Source organism: Gobius niger (assembly GCF_951799975.1).
Source record: "Gobius niger genome assembly, chromosome: 16".
Taxonomy (NCBI): Eukaryota; Metazoa; Chordata; class Actinopteri; order Gobiiformes; family Gobiidae; genus Gobius; species Gobius niger.
In genome coordinates, this window is record NC_136867.1 from 31,100,928 (window position 1) to 31,114,270 (window position 13,343).

Below are 13,343 nucleotides of genomic sequence, written 5' to 3' on the forward strand. Positions count from 1 at the left end.
ATTATAATAATCATTAAAAAGACTTAAGCTCCTCCCCCTCAGGCCCAGGCAGGAACATTCTAATACTGATGACGTCACTTTGGACACAGCGCCCCCTGTGGTCAGTCCCGCAGGGCCCAAACCCGCCTGCAGAGGGCGCTGCAGAGGCACTGATATAATTTACTTATAATTTATTTTTGGTTTGTTTTTTTATTTATTTTATTTATTTTTATATATATTTGTTATATTTTTAATTAATTATTATTTACATTTAATTATTTGTATTTTTATTTCACATTTATTCATATTTTATTTTGTTTTTGAAACATATATAATTACGGTTTTATTCTAACTGCCTTTATGCTTTTATTTTTTTTTATTTTTTTTATTTTTTTTATTTTGAAATCGCAGTGACTGCGTGTGTAGTTTCCTTCCGCAGGGGGCGCTCACGAGCCCTGTCACATGACCACGTGCGCTCTGACATGTGAGTCTTTTATTGCGAAGGCCAGTTTCCGGTCAGCCTTTGTAGTTTTCCGGTGCGTGTTTGTAGTCCTCCCCCAGCGGACACTTGTCTCTCGTTTCCCCCGCGGTGCCTCGCCTCCTCCCGGCCTCCGCTGCCCCTCACGGCCCCTCACGGCCCCTCACGGCCCCGGGACCCTCTCCCCGGGCCCCGTCACCGTCCCACGCCGGGCACAGAGCTCTTCCCCCCGGGGAGAGCCGGAGGCAGGACCCGCCGGGCTCCGCCGGGCTCCGGGATGAACCAGCGCTGGGTCTGAGCCAACATGCCGCTGTTTGTGTGGATTTCTCCGCTGTTTCTGCTGCTCGGGGGCCCCGGGGGCTCCGGGGGCTCCGGAGGCTCCGCCACGGCCACGGGTGAGTCTGAATCCTCCAAGAAATCACTTTAAACACGCGGAGAAAGTGAAGAACTAAAGTTTGAAAACAAACAGCGGGGACTGAGCGGAGCTAATCTGCATAAACTCTGCATTCAGGTCAGAGAGGGGGGGGGCACAGAGGGGGGGGGGGGCAGAGGGGCAGAGAGGGGGGGGGGCACTAACAAACACTCTTTACCTCTGGGGGTTTTAAAGCACAGTTTCTCTTCATATTGTTCATGTAGAGACGGAGCAGATGTTTGTAAACAAGAACTTTATGTCCCAGATGTTTCTTCACGGGATCATAAACCTGTCACCATCACATCTGTGGAAAACATGTGTAAGAACCATGAGGATGATGATGATGATGATGATCCTTTAACTCAATGAAGAATGAAACACTTGTTTGTTTGTTTTTGAGATAAAACTGAACCAAAACACTGAGAGTCAAAACATCTGTAAAACTCGCGGCACCAGAGCCGAGACTAAACATCTGCTCAGGTTTGGATCAGAAAACACAGTACTTTATCCAGTATCACAGTGTTCTGCAAAATCGTCTTTTTCCAGCTTTCCATCATGTTATTCTGTCACTCCCTCATTAAAAACATGGCTGAAGTGTTGCCTTGGCACATTCACGTATTTCTGAGTAATCTGTAAAAACTCTGATGGCGGCCATTTTGAGTCATCTGTAAAAACTCTGATGGCGGCCATTTTAGGGATAGGTTTGCCTGAGTCCTCCTAGGAACGCCCCCACCTCCTGGAGACGCCTCCGAGCTTTGGTCACCAGCCGAGTAACCAACCACTGCTCCTCAGCAGAACCCCCTCCCCACTGATGCCACAGACAGCGTGTGGAGGGGGCGTGTCTAAAGGCTCAGAGGTTCTTAAAGAGACAGAGGCCTATTTCAAGACATTCACTACAGCCATTTTGAGAGAGACATTTTATACAAGGCAGTTATTCTAATTTACTGCATTTACAGACCAACAGAAGGTTTGTCATCATTGTAGTGAGATATAGACTGGTGCTATGGGACTGACAAAAGCAGAACACCCCCACTTTAAAGCAGAACACCCCCTCTTTAAAGCAGAACACCCCCTCTTTAAAGCAGAACACCCCCTCTTTAAAGCAGAACACCCCCTCTTTAAAGCAGAACACCCCCTCTTTAAAGCAGAACACCCCCTCTTTAAAGCGGAACACCCCCTCTTTAAAGCGGAACACCTCCTGTTTAAATGCTTTGTTTTTTCCTTTGTGAGTGAACTGTGTTACATTTAGTGCTGATGTTCTTACTCATTATTTAGTCTTTGATAAATCGCTGGTGACTGAAGTTTGTATTTAAAGATCACCTGACGCTGAAGAGTCTGTGAGGACGAGTTCTGGAAGAAACTTAAAGAGTTTGTTTCTTGGAGCTGATTCTGATTTTTGTCAAATGTTCAAACACAAACTTTAAAACTAAAGTTTGATCAAATGTTCTCGTCTCGTTTGAGTCTGAGTTCACTGGAAAAGAGGAAACTAAAACATCACGGATCAGTCGTTTCTTTAATAAAAGTCAAACTTTCACACAAGGCTTTAGTTTAAGGTGAATCACTGATTATTATTATTATATGATTTAATTATTATTATTCTCCAGCAGCTTCTTCAAATCCAACTTTATTTATTTATTCCAAAAGCTGAAACCGTTTCCACAGTAGAATTAAAGAATGATAAAAAGTCAAGCCTCTGATAAACGAGTGAGTCTTTAAGTGTTTCTGCTGAAGCGTCTGTAGTTTTATAACATTGATCATGTTTTTACTGAACCTTTAAATCCAGGACTGAGGAGGAAAAACACTGAAACATCAGAGGTTCAAACCAGAGGAACCGGAGGAACCGGCCTGGTGTTTTCAGTCAAAACAGACCCGTCACTTTCATGTTTATCTAACGGTCCAGAAATCTGAGATGAAGTCGTTTCAGATTTTTATTATTTCAGATTCAAGAGTAAAATAAAAGTCTCTGACGTCACAGATCCAGAAGAGTTTAATCTGGAGAAACATCTGAAACCAAAACATGACAAAGAACACTTTTCAGTTTCCTCAGTGTTTCCTCAGAGTTTCCTCAGTGTTTCCTCAGAGTTTCCTCAGAGTTTCCTCGGTGTTTCCTTGGTGTTTCCTCAGTGTTTCCTCAGAGTTTCCTCAGTGTTTCCTCAGTGTTTCCTCAGAGTTTCCTCAGAGTTTCCTCAGAGTTTCCTCAGTGTTTCCTCAGAGTTTCCTCAGTGTTTCCTCAGAGTTTCCTCAGTGTTTCCTCAGTGTTTCCTCAGTGTTTCCTCAGTGTTTCCTCAGTGTTTCCTCAGTGTTTCCTCAGTGTTTCCTCAGTGTTTCCTCAGAGTTTCCTCAGTGTTTCCTCAGTGTTTCCTCAGAGTTTCCTCAGTGTTTCCTCAGTGTTTCCTCAGTGTTTCCTCAGAGTTTCCTCAGAGTTTCCTCAGAGTTTCCTCAGTGTTTCCTCAGAGTTTCCTCAGTGTTTCCTCAGAGTTTCCTCAGTGTTTCCTCAGTGTTTCCTCAGTGTTTCCTCAGTGTTTCCTCAGAGTTTCCTCAGTGTTTCCTCAGTGTTTCCTCAGTGTTTCCTCAGAGTTTCCTCAGAGTTTCCTCAGAGTTTCCTCAGTGTTTCCTCAGAGTTTCCTCTTTTTCCTCAGAGTTTCCTTGGTGTTTCCTCAGAGTTTCCTCAGTGTTTCCTCAGTGTTTCCTCAGTGTTTCCTCAGAGTTTCCTCAGTGTTTCCTCAGAGTTTCCTCAGAGTTTCCTCAGTGTTTCCTCAGAGTTTCCTCAGTGTTTCCTTAGAGTTTCCTCAGAGTTTCCTCAGAGTTTCCTCAGAGTTTCCTCAGTGTTTCCTCAGAGTTTCCTCAGTGTTTCCTCAGAGTTTCCTCAGTGTTTCCTCAGTGTCTCCTCAGAGTTGCCTCAGAGTTTCCTCAGTGTTTCCTCAGAGTTTCCTCAGAGTTTCCTCAGAGTTTCCTCAGTGTTTCCTTAGAGTTTCCTCAGAGTTTCCTCAGAGTTTCCTCAGAGTTTCCTCAGTGTTTCCTCAGAGTTTCCTCAGTGTTTCCTCAGAGTTTCCTCAGTGTTTCCTCAGAGTTTCCTCAGTGTTTCCTTAGAGTTTCCTCAGAGTTTCCTCAGAGTTTCCTCAGAGTTTCCTCAGAGTTTCCTCAGAGTTTCCTCAGTGTTTCCTCAGAGTTTCCTCAGTGTTTCCTCAGAGTTTCCTCAGAGTTTCCTCAGTGTTTCCTCGGTGTTTCCTCAGAGTTTCCTCAGAGTTTCCTCAGTGTTTCCTCGGTGTTTCCTCGGTGTTTCCTCAGAGTTTCCTCAGAGTTTCCTCAGAGTTTCCTCAGTGTTTCCTCAGAGTTTCCTCAGTGTTTCCTCGGTGTTTCCTCAGAGTTTCCTCAGAGTTTCCTCAGTGTTTCCTCAGAGTTTCCTCAGTGTTTCCTCAGTGTTTCCTCAGAGTTTCCTCAGAGTTTCCTCAGAGTTTCCTCAGAGTTTCCTCAGAGTTTCCTCAGAGTTTCCTCAGAGTTTCCTCAGAGTTTCCTCAGAGTTTCCTCAGTGTTTCCTTAGTGTGTTTTTTGTGTTTTTCCTGTCGTTTTTCTCGTTATTTTTTAGATTTGGGTAAAGCCAGACTGTGCTGGGTTCAGGCGGGTTCAGAGTGAAGGATCTTCAGAATGTGGAGGTTTGTGGATTTCCCATAAACCTGTGACATCATCATCGTCACTGCGGGGAAGGGGGGATGCAGATGACGTCGCTCTGCGGAGCCGCCCCCCTCCCTCGTGTCCCCGCCTGGTTTCCATGGCGACCGGGGGGGGGGGGGGTTACGAGGTGCGGCTTTAACGTAAGATCAGCCTCATTGATCTCACGATGGAGAAACTTTGATCCTGAAGAAAAGTAAGAATAGAAAGTTTGGAGCTCGGGGTCGATGCTAACGCGGTTTCCCAGGATGCTTTGCAGCGGCTCCAGTTTCAGCCGAGAGCGTTTCATCGACCGAAACCTGATCCTCCATTTACAACATTACAGCTGTGAGTAGGGCTGGGTTAAACAAAGCTCCTGTAGGGGGCGGTGTCGGAAACCTTTTTTTTCGGTGTTAATTTTCGGTACTTTTTCTCCAAACGTCATAAATGATCCACAGAGTCTGAAAAAGCCTGAACTCATGAGCAGCTTCAGCACAAACGCAGAAGCAAAGCTGTGACTTAAAGAGAGATTTGTTTTGGTTCCTGTTTTTCATACTTTTATTTTTTCAACACCAGCAGAACCGATACCAGAGTAAAGTATAAAGTACAAAGTACAAAGTACAAAGTACAAAGTACAAAGTATAAAGTACAAAGTATAAAGTACAGAGAGAGTTTCCTGAGGCTGAGGAGCAGCTTCTTCACTGTAAACATTCACAGTGTTCAGTACAAACACAGGCCGATACGACCAGTGTGGGCCGGTCCCCAACCAGAGGCCCGGGGCCCAGAGGAGGACCTGCTCCTCAGGGTCTGGTCCTCAGAGTCTGACTCAGGGTCTGACTCAGGGTCTGGTCCTCAGGGTCTGACTCAGGGTCTGGTCCTCAGGGTCTGACTCAGGGTCTGGTCCTCAGGGTCTGACTCAGGGTCTGGTCCTCAGGGTCTGACTCAGGGTCTGACTCAGAGTCTGGTCCTCAGGGTCTGGTCCTCAGAGTCTGCTCCTCAGGGCCTGGTCCTCAGGGTCTGGTCCTCAGGGTCTGGTCCTCAGGGTCTGACTCAGGGTCTGGCTCAGAGTCTGGTCCTCAGGGTCTGGTCCTCAGGGTCTGGTCCTCAGGGTCTGACTCAGGGTCTGACTCAGAGTCTGGTCCTCAGGGTCTGGTCCTCAGGGTCTGGTCCTCAGGGTCTGGTCCTCAGGGTCTGGTCCTCAGAGTCTGACTCAGGGTCTGACTCAGAGTCTGCTCCTCAGAGTCTGGTCCTCAGAGTCTGGTCCTCAGAGTCTGCTCCTCAGAGTCTGGTCCTCAGAGTCTGACTCAGGGCCTGGTCCTCAGAGTCTGACTCAGGGTCTGGTCCTCAGGGTCTGGTCCTCAGAGTCTGGTCCTCAGAGTCTGGTCCTCAGAGTCTGGTCCTCAGAGTCTGACTCAGGGTCTGACTCAGAGTCTGGTCCTCAGGGCCTGGTCCTCAGGGTCTGGTCCTCAGAGTCTGACTCAGGGTCTGACTCAGAGTCTGGTCCTCAGGGTCTGGTCCTCAGAGTCTGACTCAGGGTCTGACTCAGAGTCTGGTCCTCAGAGTCTGGTCCTCAGAGTCTGACTCAGGGTCTGGTCCTCAGGGTCTGGTCCTCAGAGTCTGACTCAGGGTCTGACTCAGAGTCTGGTCCTCAGGGTCTGGTCCTCAGGGTCTGACTCAGGGTCTGACTCAGGGTCTGGTCCTCAGGGTCTGACTCAGGGTCTGACTCAGGGTCTGACTCAGGGTCTGACTCAGGGCCTGGTCCTCAGGGTCTGACTCAGGGTCTGACTCAGGGTCTGGTCCTCAGGGTCTGACTCAGGGTCTGACTCAGGGTCTGGTCCTCAGGGTCTGACTCAGGGTCTGACTCAGGGTCTGACTCAGAGTCTGGTCCTCAGGGTCTGACTCAGGGTCTGACTCAGAGTCTGGTCCTCAGGGTCTGGTCCTCAGGGTCTGACTCAGAGTCTGGTCCTCAGGGTCTGACTCAGGGTCTGACTCAGGGTCTGACTCAGAGTCTGGTCCTCAGGGTCTGACTCAGGGTCTGACTCAGGGTCTGACTCAGAGTCTGGTCCTCAGGGTCTGGTCCTCAGAGTCTGGTCCTCAGAGTCTGACTCAGGGTCTGACTCAGAGTCTGGTCCTCAGAGTCTGGTCCTCAGGGTCTGGTCCTCAGAGTCTGGTCCTCAGAGTCTGACTCAGGGTCTGACTCAGAGTCTGGTCCTCAGAGTCTGGTCCTCAGGGTCTGGTCCTCAGAGTCTGGTCCTCAGAGTCTGACTCAGGGTCTGACTCAGAGTCTGGTCCTCAGAGTCTGCTCCTCAGAGTCTGGTCCTCAGAGTCTGACTCAGGGTCTGGTCCTCAGAGTCTGCTCCTCAGAGTCTGGTCCTCAGAGTCTGACTCAGGGTCTGGTCCTCAGGGTCTGACTCAGAGTCTGACTCAGAGTCTGGTCCTCAGAGTCTGGTCCTCAGAGTCTGGTCCTCAGGGTCTGGTCCTCAGAGTCTGCTCCTCAGAGTCTGGTCCTCAGAGTCTGACTCAGGGTCTGGTCCTCAGGGTCTGACTCAGGGTCTGACTCAGGGTCTGACTCAGGGTCTGACTCAGGGTCTGACTCAGGGTCTGGTCCTCAGAGTCTGACTCAGGGTCTGGTCCTCAGGGTCTGGTCCTCAGAGTCTGACTCAGGGTCTGGTCCTCAGAGTCTGCTCCTCAGAGTCTGGTCCTCAGAGTCTGACTCAGGGTCTGGTCCTCAGAGTCTGCTCCTCAGAGTCTGGTCCTCAGGGTCTGACTCAGGGTCTGGTCCTCAGGGTCTGGTCCTCAGAGTCTGGTCCTCAGGGTCTGGTCCTCAGAGTCTGCTCCTCAGAGTCTGGTCCTCAGAGTCTGACTCAGAGTCTGACTCAGGGTCTGGTCCTCAGGGTCTGACTCAGGGTCTGACTCAGGGTCTGACTCAGGGTCTGACTCAGGGTCTGGTCCTCAGGGTCTGGTCCTCAGAGTCTGGTCCTCAGGGTCTGACTCAGGGTCTGGTCCTCAGGGTCTGGTCCTCAGAGTCTGGTCCTCAGAGTCTGACTCAGGGTCTGACTCAGAGTCTGGTCCTCAGGGTCTGGTCCTCAGGGTCTGACTCAGGGTCTGACTCAGGGTCTGGTCCTCAGGGTCTGACTCAGGGTCTGACTCAGGGTCTGGTCCTCAGGGTCTGGTCCTCAGAGTCTGGTCCTCAGAGTCTGGTCCTCAGAGTCTGACTCAGGGTCTGACTCAGAGTCTGGTCCTCAGGGTCTGGTCCTCAGGGTCTGACTCAGGGTCTGACTCAGGGTCTGGTCCTCAGGGTCTGACTCAGGGTCTGACTCAGGGTCTGGTCCTCAGGGTCTGGTCCTCAGAGTCTGACTCAGGGTCTGACTCAGGGTCTGACTCAGGGTCTGGTCCTCAGGGTCTGACTCAGGGTCTGACTCAGGGTCTGGTCCTCAGGGTCTGACTCAGGGTCTGACTCAGGGTCTGGTCCTCAGGGTCTGACTCAGGGTCTGGTCCTCAGGGCCTGGTCCTCAGGGCCTGGTCCTCAGGGTCTGACTCAGGGTCTGGTCCTCAGAGTCTGGTCCTCAGGGTCTGGTCCTCAGGGTCTGACTCAGGGTCTGGTCCTCAGAGTCTGGTCCTCAGGGTCTGACTCAGGGTCTGACTCAGGGTCTGACTCAGGGTCTGACTCAGGGTCTGACTCAGGGTCTGACTCAGGGTCTGGTCCTCAGGGTCTGGTCCTCAGGGTCTGGTCCTCAGGGTCTGACTCAGGGTCTGACTCAGGGTCTGGTCCTCAGGGTCTGGTCCTCAGGGTCTGACTCAGGGTCTGACTCAGGGTCTGGTCCTCAGGGTCTGGTCCTCAGGGTCTGACTCAGGGTCTGACTCAGGGTCTGACTCAGGGTCTGACTCAGGGTCTGACTCAGGGTCTGACTCAGGGTCTGGTCCTCAGGGTCTGGTCCTCAGGGTCTGACTCAGAGTCTGGTCCTCAGGGTCTGACTCAGGGTCTGACTCAGGGTCTGACTCAGGGTCTGACTCAGGGTCTGACTCAGGGTCTGACTCAGGGTCTGGTCCTCAGGGTCTGATCCTCAGGGCCTGGTCCTCAGGGTCTGGTCCTCAGGGTCTGACTCAGGGTCTGATCCTCAGGGCCTGGTCCTCAGGGTCTGACTCAGGGTCTGACTCAGGGTCTGGTCCTCAGGGTCTGGTCCTCAGGGTCTGACTCAGGGTCTGACTCAGGGTCTGACTCAGGGTCTGGTCCTCAGGGTCTGATCCTCAGGGTCTGATCCTCAGGGCCTGGTCCTCAGGGTCTGACTCAGGGTCTGACTCAGGGTCTGACTCAGGGTCTGGTCCTCAGGGTCTGGTCCTCAGGGTCTGGTCCTCAGAGTCTGACTCAGGGTCTGACTCAGGGTCTGACTCAGGGTCTGACTCAGGGTCTGACTCAGGGTCTGACTCAGGGTCTGACTCAGGGTCTGACTCAGGGTCTGGTCCTCAGGGTCTGGTCCTCAGAGTCTGGTCCTCAGGGTCTGGTCCTCAGAGTCTGCTCCTCAGAGTCTGGTCCTCAGAGTCTGACTCAGGGTCTGGTCCTCAGAGTCTGCTCCTCAGAGTCTGGTCCTCAGAGTCTGACTCAGGGTCTGGTCCTCAGAGTCTGCTCCTCAGAGTCTGGTCCTCAGGGTCTGACTCAGGGTCTGGTCCTCAGGGTCTGGTCCTCAGAGTCTGGTCCTCAGGGTCTGGTCCTCAGAGTCTGCTCCTCAGAGTCTGGTCCTCAGAGTCTGACTCAGGGTCTGACTCAGAGTCTGGTCCTCAGAGTCTGGTCCTCAGGGTCTGGTCCTCAGAGTCTGCTCCTCAGAGTCTGGTCCTCAGAGTCTGACTCAGGGTCTGACTCAGGGTCTGACTCAGGGTCTGGTCCTCAGGGTCTGACTCAGGGTCTGACTCAGGGTCTGGTCCTCAGGGTCTGGTCCTCAGAGTCTGGTCCTCAGGGTCTGACTCAGGGTCTGGTCCTCAGGGTCTGGTCCTCAGAGTCTGGTCCTCAGAGTCTGACTCAGGGTCTGACTCAGAGTCTGGTCCTCAGGGTCTGGTCCTCAGGGTCTGACTCAGGGTCTGACTCAGGGTCTGGTCCTCAGGGTCTGACTCAGGGTCTGACTCAGGGTCTGGTCCTCAGGGTCTGGTCCTCAGAGTCTGGTCCTCAGAGTCTGGTCCTCAGAGTCTGACTCAGGGTCTGACTCAGAGTCTGGTCCTCAGGGTCTGGTCCTCAGGGTCTGACTCAGGGTCTGACTCAGAGTCTGGTCCTCAGAGTCTGACTCAGGGTCTGACTCAGGGTCTGACTCAGGGTCTGGTCCTCAGGGTCTGACTCAGGGTCTGACTCAGGGTCTGACTCAGGGTCTGGTCCTCAGGGTCTGACTCAGGGTCTGACTCAGGGTCTGACTCAGGGTCTGACTCAGGGTCTGGTCCTCAGGGTCTGACTCAGGGTCTGACTCAGGGTCTGGTCCTCAGGGTCTGACTCAGGGTCTGGTCCTCAGAGTCTGGTCCTCAGGGTCTGGTCCTCAGGGTCTGACTCAGGGTCTGGTCCTCAGAGTCTGGTCCTCAGGGTCTGACTCAGGGTCTGACTCAGGGTCTGACTCAGGGTCTGACTCAGGGTCTGACTCAGGGTCTGGTCCTCAGGGTCTGGTCCTCAGGGTCTGACTCAGGGTCTGACTCAGGGTCTGGTCCTCAGGGTCTGGTCCTCAGGGTCTGACTCAGGGTCTGACTCAGGGTCTGACTCAGGGTCTGACTCAGGGTCTGGTCCTCAGGGTCTGACTCAGGGTCTGACTCAGGGTCTGGTCCTCAGAGTCTGGTCCTCAGGGTCTGGTCCTCAGGGTCTGACTCAGGGTCTGGTCCTCAGAGTCTGGTCCTCAGGGTCTGGTCCTCAGGGTCTGACTCAGGGTCTGACTCAGGGCCTGGTCCTCAGGGTCTGGTCCTCAGGGTCTGACTCAGGGTCTGACTCAGGGTCTGGTCCTCAGAGTCTGGTCCTCAGGGTCTGGTCCTCAGGGTCTGACTCAGGGTCTGGTCCTCAGAGTCTGGTCCTCAGGGTCTGGTCCTCAGGGTCTGACTCAGGGTCTGACTCAGGGCCTGGTCCTCAGGGTCTGGTCCTCAGGGTCTGACTCAGGGTCTGACTCAGGGTCTGGTCCTCAGGGTCTGGTCCTCAGGGTCTGACTCAGAGTCTGGTCCTCAGGGTCTGACTCAGGGTCTGACTCAGGGTCTGACTCAGGGTCTGGTCCTCAGGGTCTGGTCCTCAGGGTCTGACTCAGGGTCTGGTCCTCAGGGTCTGACTCAGGGTCTGACTCAGGGTCTGACTCAGGGTCTGACTCAGGGTCTGACTCAGGGTCTGGTCCTCAGGGTCTGGTCCTCAGGGTCTGACTCAGAGTCTGGTCCTCAGGGTCTGACTCAGGGTCTGACTCAGGGTCTGACTCAGGGTCTGACTCAGGGTCTGACTCAGGGTCTGACTCAGGGTCTGGTCCTCAGGGTCTGATCCTCAGGGCCTGGTCCTCAGGGTCTGACTCAGGGTCTGACTCAGGGTCTGACTCAGGGTCTGACTCAGGGTCTGACTCAGGGTCTGACTCAGGGTCTGACTCAGGGTCTGGTCCTCAGGGTCTGGTCCTCAGGGTCTGGTCCTCAGAGTCTGACTCAGGGTCTGACTCAGGGTCTGACTCAGGGTCTGACTCAGGGTCTGACTCAGGGTCTGGTCCTCAGGGTCTGGTCCTCAGAGTCTGACTCAGGGTCTGACTCAGGGTCTGACTCAGGGTCTGGTCCTCAGGGTCTGGTCCTCAGGGTCTGGTCCTCAGGGTCTGACTCAGAGTCTGGTCCTCAGGGTCTGGTCCTCAGGGTCTGGTCCTCAGGGTCTGGTCCTCAGGGTCTGACTCAGGGTCTGGTCCTCAGGGTCTGACTCAGGGTCTGGTCCTCAGGGTCTGGTCCTCAGGGTCTGACTCAGGGTCTGACTCAGGGTCTGACTCAGGGTCTGGTCCTCAGGGTCTGACTCAGGGTCTGACTCAGGGTCTGACTCAGGGTCTGACTCAGGGTCTGGTCCTCAGAGTCTGGTCCTCAGGGTCTGGTCCTCAGGGTCTGACTCAGGGTCTGACTCAGAGTCTGGTCCTCAGGGTCTGGTCCTCAGGGTCTGACTCAGGGTCTGACTCAGGGTCTGACTCAGGGTCTGACTCAGGGTCTGACTCAGGGTCTGGTCCTCAGGGTCTGGTCCTCAGGGTCTGACTCAGAGTCTGGTCCTCAGGGTCTGGTCCTCAGGGTCTGGTCCTCAGGGTCTGGTCCTCAGGGTCTGGTCCTCAGGGTCTGGTCCTCAGGGTCTGACTCAGGGTCTGGTCCTCAGGGTCTGACTCAGGGTCTGGTCCTCAGGGTCTGGTCCTCAGGGTCTGGTCCTCAGGGTCTGACTCAGGGTCTGACTCAGGGTCTGGTCCTCAGAGTCTGGTCCTCAGGGTCTGACTCAGGGTCTGGTCCTCAGGGTCTGACTCAGGGTCTGACTCAGAGTCTGGTCCTCAGGGTCTGGTCCTCAGGGTCTGACTCAGGGTCTGGTCCTCAGGGTCTGACTCAGGGTCTGGTCCTCAGGGTCTGGTCCTCAGGGTCTGGTCCTCAGAGTCTGGTCCTCAGGGTCTGACTCAGGGTCTGGTCCTCAGGGTCTGACTCAGGGTCTGACTCAGGGTCTGACTCAGGGTCTGGTCCTCAGGGTCTGACTCAGGGCCTGGTCCTCAGGGCCTGGTCCTCAGGGTCTGACTCAGGGTCTGGTCCTCAGAGTCTGGTCCTCAGGGTCTGGTCCTCAGGGTCTGACTCAGGGTCTGGTCCTCAGAGTCTGGTCCTCAGGGTCTGACTCAGGGTCTGACTCAGGGTCTGACTCAGGGTCTGACTCAGGGTCTGACTCAGGGTCTGACTCAGGGTCTGACTCAGGGTCTGACTCAGGGTCTGACTCAGGGTCTGACTCAGGGTCTGGTCCTCAGGGTCTGGTCCTCAGGGTCTGACTCAGGGTCTGACTCAGGGTCTGACTCAGGGTCTGACTCAGGGTCTGACTCAGGGTCTGACTCAGGGTCTGGTCCTCAGGGTCTGGTCCTCAGGGTCTGGTCCTCAGGGTCTGGTCCTCAGGGTCTGGTCCTCAGGGTCTGGTCCTCAGGGTCTGACTCAGGGTCTGGTCCTCAGAGTCTGGTCCTCAGGGTCTGGTCCTCAGGGTCTGACTCAGGGTCTGACTCAGGGCCTGGTCCTCAGGGTCTGGTCCTCAGGGTCTGACTCAGGGTCTGACTCAGGGTCTGGTCCTCAGGGTCTGGTCCTCAGGGTCTGACTCAGAGTCTGGTCCTCAGGGTCTGACTCAGGGTCTGACTCAGGGTCTGACTCAGGGTCTGGTCCTCAGGGTCTGGTCCTCAGGGTCTGACTCAGGGTCTGACTCAGGGCCTGGTCCTCAGGGTCTGACTCAGGGTCTGACTCAGGGTCTGACTCAGGGTCTGACTCAGGGTCTGGTCCTCAGGGTCTGACTCAGGGTCTGACTCAGGGTCTGACTCAGGGTCTGACTCAGGGTCTGGTCCTCAGGGTCTGACTCAGGGTCTGACTCAGGGTCTGGTCCTCAGGGTCTGACTCAGGGTCTGGTCCTCAGGGTCTGGTCCTCAGGGTCTGGTCCTCAGGGTCTGGTCCTCAGGGTCTGGTCCTCAGGGTCTGACTCAGGGTCTGACTCAGGGTCTGGTCCTCAGGGTCTGGTCCTCAGGGTCTGGTCCTCAGGGTCTGGTCCTCAGGGTCTGGTCCTCAGGGCCTGGTCCTCAGGGTCTGGTCCTCAGGGTCTGGTCCTCAGGGTCTGACTCAGGGTCTGACTCAGGGTCTGGTCCTCAG

At 54.1% G+C, this 13,343-nt stretch overlaps 1 protein-coding gene across 1 annotated transcript in view; it reads left to right on the forward strand.

Moving 5' to 3' along the window:
• The first annotated feature begins 508 nt into the window (after positions 1-508).
• The window catches only part of tyro3 (TYRO3 protein tyrosine kinase), a 39,256-nt gene continuing 26,421 nt past the window's right edge, over positions 509-13,343 (forward strand). Inside the window, exon 1 of the mRNA XM_079573922.1 lies at positions 509-852. Within this exon, the coding sequence (XP_079430048.1) occupies positions 762-852 (91 nt within the window). The 5' untranslated portion in view covers positions 509-761. The remainder of the gene's footprint in view (positions 853-13,343) is intronic.